This window comes from Marmota flaviventris, chromosome 16 (assembly GCF_047511675.1).
Source record: "Marmota flaviventris isolate mMarFla1 chromosome 16, mMarFla1.hap1, whole genome shotgun sequence".
Classification (NCBI taxonomy): Eukaryota; Metazoa; Chordata; class Mammalia; order Rodentia; family Sciuridae; genus Marmota; species Marmota flaviventris.
Genome location: NC_092513.1, coordinates 66,945,738 through 66,957,747, shown reverse-complemented (window position 1 = coordinate 66,957,747; position 12,010 = coordinate 66,945,738). Strand labels below are relative to the sequence as shown.

The window sequence follows — 12,010 nt, the reverse complement described above, 5'->3', positions numbered from 1 at the left end:
GGAGCTCAGAATCACTCCAACACCTTCATTTCCGTAATGTGTAAGGAGTTCCTGTTTGGACTTCTTCTGTACGTGTTCTTGGTTCTGGACACACACAGGTACATATCCACGTGTTTGTGCAGTAAGTGAACACAGTATTTTCATGGGTTTTACTGGCACAAATTTTAGAAGAGAACTGGAAAAACTGCAACATGAGTGCCTCAATCCCTCTGACCCTAGGAGTGTTTTCTCGCTATGTGCCGGTCATCAGTCCCTAAAGGTAGGGTGATCTGTGAGAACCTTGCTGACAGGATGGTCCTTGTGACCCTGCCCCTGCCCATGGCTCCCTCACAGCCCAGTGCCTGTCCACACATGGGGAAGAGGCACCACACAGGAGGGCAGACAGATCACTGCGTCCACAGACACACAGCTCGCCCAGTGCCGCTGTCCCTCTCTAATACTGATACTCTTCACTCTGGACAGCTGTTCATTGGAAGAACACAGGGTCCCTATGAGTGTAGGCCTGGCGCTCGTGGCCCTTGCCTGCTGGGCTCTAGCTTTAGGTGGGATGCAGAGGGAAATATTTGTTGACTGACAGATGGAATTAATGTGCAGACCTCCCAGTCTGGGTGTGAAGACAGGGGCCAGGAAAGCAGAAACCTGCTTGGGCCCCAGGACAGAAGAGATCCAGAAGGCCAGACTGGAGGGGGACCTGGGCTTAGCTAGGTTGGCTCAGCAGTTGTGGCTTGAGCGGCGCCCCCTGCAGGTGGTGAGGAGAAGGCACGACACCCTCACCTCCAGGGCCTGTCTCCTGCGGGAGCCAATAGGCCGCCTCACATGAGCCTCTCACAGCCCTTTGGGGAAAGAGAGGAGGACAGAAACCTTTTATTGCTGAAAAAAAAGAGAGAAGCCATGCAAGCTGCAGTCCTCCCCTTGAAATCCCACAGGACATAAACTAGTTCTCAATCGTGCAGAAAGGTAGGGTCCTGTGCACCTGACTGCACGGCAGGCATGGGCCCCCCGAGCTAGACCACCTCCACAGCACCCTCAGAGGACAAGAGCACTGGAGAAGAAGGGAGCCCCAACCACCGTGAGCGCGGGGCATGCGGGCGGTCTTGCAGACCTCAGTGTGGCTGAGCGCACTGGCTGGGATGGACTTGCACCATCAGTGTGTGAGCTCAGCCTCATTTTCCTCAGCTGTGAGATGGCACAACACTTACCTTCCAGAGGCAGGCGGTGGGCCCAGCTAGCATTGCCTTATGCTAGAACCTGCTCAGTGACAACGAACACTCCCACCCCCAGGTGAAGCAGCACTGTGCTCTCAGCAAAGGAAGCTGGTCTCCACTCTGGTAGTATTCTTGTTCGCTTACCGCTGTTTGCAGAATTGATCACTATAACTAACACACTGGCGCCATGCTGGGATATGTTACTGATCAGTCGGGGATAGCAGGAATGGATATATTGGGATACAATACTGATCAGTCAGGGACAGCAGGAATGGCCGTGTTGGGATACAGTACTGATCTGTTGGGGATAGCAGGAATGAGCCGTTCAGCCTGTGGGCTCCAGGTCCCTAAGTGGACAAGAGCAGGAAACCTTTGGTCCTTACGAGGGGTTCTTGTAACCAGATGCGGATCAGCGTGGCCAGCGTGTAGTACATCACCAACAGCAGGATGGGGTTGGCATGGTGGTACCAGGATAGCTCTGGGTTTACTACGATCTTCCAGGTACTGGAACAGTCTGTCTGGATTACTGATTTGATACCAAACAACCTGTTTAAAAACAAAGACAGTCACTTGAAAGCTGCAGAAAACTGTGTTTCCTTGACACAGGTCAACTCCTGCCGGTCTGGGTGTACGACTGCACAGTTGCCCAGTAAGGTACAGACGTGTCTGATGGGAGCTCACCATGAACCTCCTGAGATCCTGCCTGTGGTGCCCAGACTGGATGCCAGCATTAGCCGGATGACCTTCACGTTGGTTCAAAAGTCTGGCTATTACTGACCCTCACACGTCTTTTAGAAATTCGCCTTTTAATGGCTGACCAGCCCTATTAAAACTTGGCACTGTTGAAAGGCCAAGTGTGTGGTAAGAGGTTACTAAGTCCGACCACATGAGCAGATGACTTGTTTCTGGCTGGATTCAGCGTTAGCTAGTCAGCTAGTGTTGATGTTATGAAGCAAATATTGAAACTGGATGTAGTCCTACAGTTCAGCAGTGAAAGTCAAATGTTACGTAGTAGAATTTCTGTAAGATGTATTTCTGTCCAATTTCATTTATGGGTTATTTGAATTTTTTCAAAGCTTATAATTGATCATTTTCCTTGAAAGATGACTTTATGTGGCTTATTAAATTTTGAAATAGTTTATTTATTTTTGCAGTACTGGACATAGAACCCAGGGGCTCTACCACTGAGCTACATCCTCAGCCCTTTGTAATTTTTATTTAGATAAAGGGTCTCACTGAATTTCCCCGGCTGATTTTGAACTTGTTATCCTCCTGCATCAGCCTCCTGAGTTGCTGGGATTACAGGTGTGCACCACCATGCCCAGCTTCAAATGGTTTATTTTTTTAATGCTGAATTCTACTATGTAATCAAAATGTCTCTGGTTATATAATGAGAAAATGTGCAAAATATAATTTCTTTAGAAATTTATTTTGATGTACAGTTTTTCTAAGAGATGTTACTAAAAGCATAAAACTTTTACATGATAAATGTGTCACCTACCTTTCTATTGTTTACATTTGTTCTAATTAAACCTCCTTTAATTTTTACCTTGCATTCTTCGTTCAGTTACAAGACCTTCAAAGACTGCCTTTCACCTTTAAAACTTCTCAGCATTGTCTGTTCCCTGTCGAAATGTGAGTGCAGCACTGCTTTGCTGGACACACATTTTAAAGCAAGATAAATAGAAATTTAGCTTTCTTCAATTTTATCAGAAAAAAAATTAATTGCACTAGTACTTGGTTTTATTGTAGGTCTCTTTTCTGACGTCCAGGAAGATTTTATGTAGTTAGCATTTGAAAGAAAGAAATGCACTGAAATATTACCCCAAACTCCACAATAAGTACATGATAATCAGAAGCAAAATAAAATACATGTTGAAAAAGGAAAATTCCTGAGTCCACATAGAAGAGTGGAACGTCCCAAAAATATTTTCCAACCCTATATATTCGTATAAATTTCTGTATAAAGTACTCAGGAAGGAAAGCTCTTACAATTCCTCCTGATGAGCTGGTTACCCCTTTTGAGCTAATTTAAGTGGAAGATTTTAGCTACCAAATCAAATCCCCACACCTGGCACATCAATGAGAAATGACCTCATTTAATCTCAGCTTTAAAATACCTGTTTTGCCCCATTAGAAATTTAACAGCAACTTTCCAAAGCTGTGGGTAAATGAATTCATGTGTCACATCAACATCTCACACCTGAGCAATGAGCAATGCTCTTATAACTTCCTGCCCCTTTCCACACACTCTGTGCGGAATCAGACTCACATCTGTGCTACCAGGTATGGATCTCAGCTGCAGCAGGAGCTACGGATGGCGGCTGTTGACTCCTGCAAGGAATCTGTTTCCAAGCAGAGATGTGAACACTGTAAGGCCTGGGGCTTCTCTTTCCTTCTTAAAAGACATTGGATATTGCAGAAAGGATTCCTATGGTAGATGGGAAATCTGTACTCGAAAGGTCACATCCTTGTGGCCCTGCAATTCTGGCACCTTCTGTAGTATCTTACTTTGATTAAATTTCCTAAGCCAGGATTGCATCTGGATGCTGACAGTGCAAAGAAAGTGGTTCCCCAGCACCTGTCCTGGGAACAGGCGGGCCACCGCACTGCAATGATGCGTAGGCAGCTCCTCCATCTGACAGGTGTCAGGAAGCCTCCCCTGTGGGGTTGGGGACAGGCAATGGGAAAAGCAGCCTGAAAGAATATGGATGGGGGGCAGTTGGTCCAAAAAGGTTAGATGAGGAGATGAGAAAGAAATTTGAAAGCTTTGGAGAGATTTTTCCAGGTAATGGGGCTGGGCTGGGGAGAGAGTGGGGAACTGAACTTGGTGAGATCAAAGTCTGTGTTACTGTTAAAGTGTCACTGAATGTTGTCAGCTCCATTCTATCTGAAGATACTCACATGGCTGCGAGGGTCGTCACAGCATCCTGGGCTAGCATTCAAACCGACTGGACAGAAGCACAGTCAGCCCCTCATATCTCTGCTTTCTGCATCCACGAATTCAACCGAACACACATCAAAAACGTTCGGAAAAATATTTTGTCTGCTTTGCACACATGCTGACGTTTTTACTTGTCATTATTCCCTAAACAATACAGTATAGCCGTTATCTGCACAGCATTCACTTTGTGTTAGACACTACTAGTAGTCCAGAGATGGCATAGCCATTTAAAATAAGGAACAAGCACCCATGGTTTGGGGTATCCATGGTGGTGGTGGGGGGGGTCCCGGAACCAACTCCTCATAGCACTAAGGGATGACTTTGTCTTTAAAGTTTGTCCATCATGAACAGCACTTAAAAACAATGATCTCAAATCTCTATATAAGCGTCTCTTTGCCTGAGAAAAGATGGCAAAGCTACAGGATAGTGAATTCCCAACAATTGCTTATTTGGAAACATAAAGCTTTTCTGCTCCTCTGGGAGATCTCTTACTTATCGCTCTTCCAAGCCTGGCTGTGCTGACCGTGTTTATGGGCACGTGTGTTAAGTGACTTGCCTGTTGGTGAAATCTAACAGGATGGAGGATGGAGGGTGTAAGACTTTGGACTTTTTTGAGAAGATGTTAGGCTAACTACTGAAGATTCGGCCAACCCTACTGTTCCCCACAGTGGCTGAAGGCAGCTCCTAGGACACTCATTTCCTGGCGGAGACGGATGGGAGCCGTGGGGCAGGCCCACTTTGGTGACGGCCTGCCTTGCTCTGCTGTCTCCTGATAGGTTGGGATTCCTTTCCACGGAAGGGGCTGCACTTCTCTTCTCGAAAAGCTCCAAGCCAAGCCCATTCTCCCAGTCTCTGGTTTCTGTCCAGTCCCAGGGTGACCTTGCCAGAGTTCCCTCATGAGGCCCTGGGTCTGTGTGCTGGCTTCCCCTTCCTAAGCCTCCTCCTCCACAGCCTGGGGAGTCACCCCAAGTCCCAGTGAGTGCTCCCAAGGCCTTTGGCACTCAGGTCTCATCTGTCCCAGATGTAAATCCGAGCTACACTGGACTATCCAGGTTTACCATACAATCCTTTTTCATTCTTTAAAGTATATTTTGGGTCATGTATGGTACATGTTTATCTTTGTTCTCTACTGGCTGCAAACAAGAATCTTGAATTCTATTTTCTGAATGAATCAACAAAAAGATGTATATAGTTAAACATAAGACTCTTTCTTCCTTTTTTTTATGGGGGTGGGGATGGATCCAGCACTCTCTCGGTGCTGCAGGGTCTTCAAGGAGTCTGCGCCCCACAGAGTGCTGGCTTTCCCCTTTCCTCTGCCTCTGAGCACACATGGCGTCTGGCATCCCGTGGTGACTGAACTACGGGACATTTGTGCTACTCACACAGTTGGCAGATTTACAAAGCCTGCACCTGTGCTCAGGTTCCTCCCCGACTCCGTCTGCTGGGCTCTAGAAACACAGGAACCCAGACCTATGCAAGCAACACGTAATACTGAAATGGACACCACACGGTAAAAATAAGTTTAACTGTGGTAAAATGCACGTAAATTAAAACTGACCAGTGTAACCAAGTATACTTTTAAGTATCTGACGTATGTATCTAGATCTCTCTCTTCATATATGTCACATAAATTGTCTAGAGAAAAACAAGTATACATCTAGATCAACAACACAAAAAGTTTCAAGACATATTTTAAATATTATTTAACGTTTAGAATACTTTTATATTTATGGAAAAGTTGAAAATATAGTAATAAAATCCCCTGTGCTCAGTGTCCCCTACTGTTGTCATCTCACTTTAGTATGGCACATTTGACAGAACAAACACACCAATCATGATACGTCATCTTTAACTATAGTCCATACTTGATTCAGATTTCCTCAGTTCTTATTTAATCCCCTTAGTTCATCCCAGAATTCCATCCAAGGAACTGCACTGTTTAATCACCATGCACAGTGCTTATTTGTTGGCTGATTTGACTTTTACCACTATGGATGCCTGGGTAGGACTTTACACCTTGGGCTTTCCTCCAATACTGCTTTATTTATTTGGTTGTTCAGACTGTTCCAGCTATGACATTGTGAGCTCTCTTCGTTTGCTACTGTGCTCATGTGAGAAGCCCCATTGTTTTGCTATTTTCTGGCTCTAGGGAACTTTCCAGGCTCATTCTGTAGATACCCTGATCGAGCCCTCATCTCCAATGGGTACCAGTGGAAAATGGTATTTAGAAACCAAGAGCTGGGCTGTCAGGGTGCTCAGTGTTGCTGGGGCCCACTGTTGCTTCTAAGTCCTCTGCTGAATGTGCAAGGCAGTACCTGTGCATATACACATATCTGAACATTTTCTGTGACTCCTCCCGTAGTTGATGTTAAGAGATCATGGTATCATACATAGGACTGCAACTCCATCACCATCACGTTGTTCTAGTCTTCCCCCTTTCTTATCTGTAGCCTTCCTCTAAAATAGTGAGGAATCTGCTACCCCATTGGCCACCCACTTAATTATTTGTTCAATTTCACATACATAGATAGTGCTTTTAGAATTGTCACCCTGTACCTCATGGGGAATTATTTTTACCAATTAAAGCCCAGAGCTTATATACAGCACTTTTTGTTATAATGACTTGCAACCACCAGTCATTTCCAAAGCTACCTAAGTGCACACTTTTCTCCCTACCCACTTCAGTGAGACTGTATCACACTCTTGTGGTACAACCAGATTCCTTCATCACAGTCCACATTACATCCTGGGGTCTCAACGTCCTGATTGATTGTTTAACTTGCAAATAGTAAGGGTTATTCTTTTTGCTATAAAGCTCTATAAGATTGGATTAGTATCACACGTCCACCACTACAAGAACATACAGAATAATTTCACCTCCCTAAAAAATGCCCTGCACCTTGCATGTTTAACCATCTGCCACCCTCCCCCAAACTTGCAGCAACCTCTGTTTACCTTCCCTACAGTCCTGCCTCCTGCAGCATGTCCTACAAATGCAGTCACACAACATGCAGTCTCTCTAGACTGGCTTTTGCATGTAGCTATCTGCATTTAGGGTAAACCTTCCTAACCTCTCTCTGATCTATGCAGATGTACCTATCAGTGTGTAAGAACCAGGAAGAACGTATGAAGGACAGCTGTCATTGGCCTCAGCTGTCTCTGTGGACAGGAATTGAATCAAGAATAGAAATAAATGAAAAGAGGAAACTTTCAGTTTTGTTTTATTTTTTCCCCTCCTAATGACTTAGACTTTTTTTTAATGAGCATGCATTATCCTTGAAATTTTAAGAATTATTTTACAAAATATATCATTTTATGCCTGCATTGTTTTCCTTCTTTGTTCATATCCTTGAATGTGCCCTAGATCTTATTTTCTACAGTAGATACAAAGATATTTTTTATAAAAAGTTTTCACGACACATACAGAACAGACCTAGCATTTCTTTTGTCATGCATTTGGCCTATGTTTTATTTTATTTTATTTATCATTAATATGGGGGAGTACCAGCAATTGAAACTAGGAGCACTTAACCACTGAGCAACATCCCCAGCCAAATTTTATTTTTTAAAATTTCAGACAGGGTCTTGCTAAGTTGCTTAGGTCCTCACTAAGTTACTGAGGCTGGCTTTGGCCTCCAGAGCTGCTGGGATTACAGATGTGCACCACCATGCCCCGCCTGCCTCCTTCCTTCCTTCCTTCCTTCCCTTCTTTGAACACCAGCCCTAGTTTCTCTGCTGAGGCCAACATTTGCTTCTTTTCCTCTCTTTCTCTGCTATTCCTCCACTTCCCCCTTTCATCTCAGCTCTTCCCTGAAGCACACTGGCATTTGGCAGCCAACAGGCAACATTCGAGGCTCACAAAGACAGCTCCTTGGAAGAACTGCTCTAAGAACTGACAGAATGTGACTGCCCCAACCCTGTGGAAGGGCAAGAGAGCTGGCAGCACCTGCAACGATTTCCACCATGGATCTTTTAGCAGTTAGGGATAAAATGAACTCCGACCCTGGACAAGACTACCATCACCTGCCCCTGTCTTCTTGCTTCCCTTCGAAAGCTCCGATCCTACTTACACTTAGGAAACTAGCTAAGCTTAACATGCTTCTTGATGTATATCATCAGTTGAAAAAGAAAAAAAACCCTTTAACTTCTATTTTACTATTTTTTTCTTTGACAGTGTCCAATGGACAATGAATGTCTAGTAAAAACCTACCCATGTAAAACATCATGAAACAGTAAATCTCACGGATGGAAGTTGCTTCCAGATTACTATTTAATTTTTTTTTTTAGTTGTAGATGGATAGAATGCTTTTATTTGTTTATTTTTATGTGGTGCTAAGGATCGAATCCAGGGCCTCACACATGCTAGGCAAGGGCTCTGCCACTGAGCTGCAGCCTCAGCCCCCAGATTACTATTTTAACAGAGATTTTATAATCAAAACACAGAATGGAAGAATCAGACATTGCTCCCCCTGGCAAGTGTGGGGTTGACCAAGCCTGGACACTCTTACCAACATGAGTGGTTCAGTTACAGCAAAGCCAGCAGTGCAGGTAGGCACAAATGCCACCTCACTTCTAAACGCAGTAGTGCAAAGCAGGATGTGGAAAGGTCATTGATAGAAACATGCCCCTGTCTTCCTAAAGCAGTAATGATAATGGGAATCTCCTCACACCTTCCCAATTAGAGTCACTGGAGTCGGGATGCCACTTAATAAACTGCATAGTGATGACAGAATTCTTCAAAATGAGAAGCCAAGCTGTTGCCTGTTGGGATTCCTACTCCTACAGAACGGTTGGAGGTGTGGGTGTGTCCCACCTGTCAATCAGGGAGTGAGCATCCCCTTGCACTGCTTCTAAATGACCTTGCAAACACCAGACCAGAGAGTGAAGCCAACCTCGGGTGCCAGGTGGATGGAGAACCACGGTGAAGTGCCCAGGGAGAACCCTAGGCTGCAGCACGGTAAGCTGCACATGCTGGTTCCTCTCACCAGCAAACCCATGCCCATGTTGTCACCACAGAGGTGACATACAGGTCATGCATCCAGAGAAACCCCTGGGGTCTGCACATCTGCAGAACCACCACACTCTTGCATTTCCTGCCCTTACTGTCTAAGGCCCAGAGTGCCCCATCCCAGGAGCACCCACAGGCCTGTCCTCAGTGTCCATGCGAGCCGCCCCAGGCTGTGTGCTCCGGGAGGCTGCATTAAGGACCCCGAGGCGGGAGTGTATGGCAGCTCGTGTTTGGGGGGCACTAAAGAGCGTCACTCGTCTGTCTGGCCTTCAGTGGTCCAGCCCCACCTCCTGCCTTCCTGCTTCCCCCAATGCAGGCTCTGATCAATGACCCCAAGACCTTGCTCAGAGCCACCTCACCACAGCTCCCTGCTCTCCCTCCAGCAGGCCTCACTCCTGCTCCCTGCCACTGCCCTCCATGCCACTTCCCACAGCACATCCTGTTCCCGTGGGTCTCCCCTCTACCTCTGCTCCCAGAGGGGGACACGCCCTGGCGCTGTGTGGCGGCTCCGACTGTCATCCCAGCTCCTCCTCCACACGCCTGTCTCCTGCCCGCGGTGTTGATAAAATGCGTCCCCATCTCCCGGGGCTCTTCAGTGCTCCCTGAGAAGCACGGGCCTAGCAAAGCTGGTGGTAACCACACTGCTGGCCACAGAGGTGAAAACACCCACCTCAGCCCCGGGCATCTCTCTTCAGAATTGAGAGGGAGGGAGAGTGCTGGAAGGGAAGGGCCACCATGTGCAGAAAGTTCCTGGGAGAAGCAAGGCAGGCATTTTAGTTATTTTATTGAGGTCACACAAAGTTACTCTCTGAGACCAAGAGGTAGGTGCCATTACTGTGCTGATTTGGGAGATAAGGATATTCATGCCCAGGGAGGTTGAGTAATTTGCCCAGTGTCCAGAGCTCCTAGTCAGAAGGTGAACAGTGTTTAAACACAGACCAAATCAGCCTAAGGGTGATGGGAGGGGAATCTTTCTTTTTTCCTGAAGGCAAGAACTGAGAAAGTAGATACTACTACTATTCAATGATTGGAACAAAGCAGGAAGGGATTCCCTGGGGGACTTGCAACTCAGAAATCCATCAGCCTTTACAGACTAGGGCTCCCAATGCCAGGGGTGAGTGTGGTGAGAGGCTGGAGGACAGGACGAGAAGTGGATCTTGCAGACTGAGAATATGAAGAAAGGAGCCATGGCGGGTGTTTGTCATCAGATGTAAAGCAAATCTTTCTATGGAGACAGAACCTTCCAGATGTCTGTTCTCTATTTTTCTAGCATTCTTTATACCTTCATTTCAATAGAAAATGTGCACAACACTCTGCTGGCGATGTGCCCATGAGCACTCGCAGGCTCCCGGTGCAACTCCTTGCCAAGTTCTTACGGGGCCACTGACGTTCCCAGCAGTTCTCATTCACATGTGGGTCCCACGGGCCAAATCCCAGCAAATGCTCCATCACTAAGACCCCGTGCCAACTTTGATATTCAGTTCCTTTGTGGAAAACCTCTGCTTGCTCTGATGGAGTAATGTCAGCTCAGGGGCTGACATACATGAGTTCTAGAAAGACACTGTCATCTGTGCTCCGAGCTTCTTCCCATGGGGATAGAAGACATCTTTGATGCCGTGGGCAGCTGGGGACGGCTGCCCTGGCTCCTGGAGGTGCTAAGAAGATCCCACAGGATGGATCCCACAGGATGGATCCCACAAGATCCCAGCACGTCTCCCAGACGACTTGCTCTCCAGAACCACTTCCGTCCTCTCCAAACTGGAGTCCTGAGTGATGCTAACTCTTCCTCTGTCACTGGTGGTTCTAGCACTAAATCTTCATAGACAGTGGTGAGGAAAGCTACTCCTGAGCTGTCAGCATCCCACCCTAGCCACAGGCTGGCTCGTCTCAAGGCCTGCAGGCCTATTTCAAATCATAAATGTTTCTGAGCTGAGAAGGATCCTGGCCATCACTGCACTCTATTTCTCCACAGCCATCTCCACCTAACCCCTTCCCAAGTCACATACGACCTTAAAGAAATGGGAACTGGAGGCCTGGTCACACGAGAACTGTTGATTGTCAACCCATTTTAAATTCCACCTCTTTGTTGCTAATCGTTAGATTAAGGTGATGAGCTACATGATATCACATTAATAAAGTAATATCACCAAACAAGCACAGGATAGCTGCCCAAGAAGCTCTGGGTAATACTACCAACCCCAGTGCTGCTAGGCCTATGAAGTACAACACCAATACGGCTTGTGCAGGTCACAGCTTAGCACCAGCAAACAAGAGTGTACAAATGTCCTCCTTAAGACCAAGTACAACCACCATCTCCTAAGAGTGAACCAAAGAGACCCATAAGATTCAGCACCAGCTGGGGGTAGGGAGGGTGGACAGAGCTGAAGGCTTTCTGTGATCTGCCATAGTGTTGAACTGTTCACCAAGAGAAGCAGAGCTCTTGACCTTGGCAATGTGGGGAAAGGGAAGGCTGGGCCTCCTGCTGCCCTTTCAGCCAGGCTCACTTTCACCGGCTCTGCAGCTCTGTTGGCGTGAGCACTGCTACCCACGCACGGCCTGCAGGTTAGTTTCTCATGTTAAACAAACAAGTGAGTTGTGCAGAGTGACTCAAAGACTCCCCTTGCCTAGAAGGAGGTGACGTGGGAGGCTGGTGTGCACTCGTGGACAGACCCAGAACAACGTGCAGCTGAGGTTTGGGGAGGTGGGACTTCAGCAGCCCTCAATAGCCCAAGGGGAGAGTCTGGGATTCAGTGACCCTGGACAGAAGTCCCTGCTAGGGCAGGTTATGGTTTGATATTAAGCTGCCCCAGAAGCTCCTGTGTTGAAAGCCTCCCCGACTGCAGCAGAGGTGGG

The 12,010-nt window shown here is 46.8% G+C and overlaps 1 protein-coding gene across 3 annotated transcripts in view; it reads right to left on the bottom strand.

Annotated features, from left to right (window-relative positions):
- The window catches only part of Piezo2 (piezo type mechanosensitive ion channel component 2), a 347,771-nt gene that overhangs the window by 112,288 nt on the left and 223,473 nt on the right, over window positions 1–12,010 (bottom strand). For all 3 annotated transcript variants that reach the window (XM_034637375.2, XM_071602748.1, XM_034637377.2), the window contains exon 8: window positions 1,589–1,751. In XM_034637375.2, coding sequence (XP_034493266.2) covers window positions 1,589–1,751 — 163 coding nt within the window. The remainder of the gene's footprint in view (window positions 1–1,588; window positions 1,752–12,010) is intronic.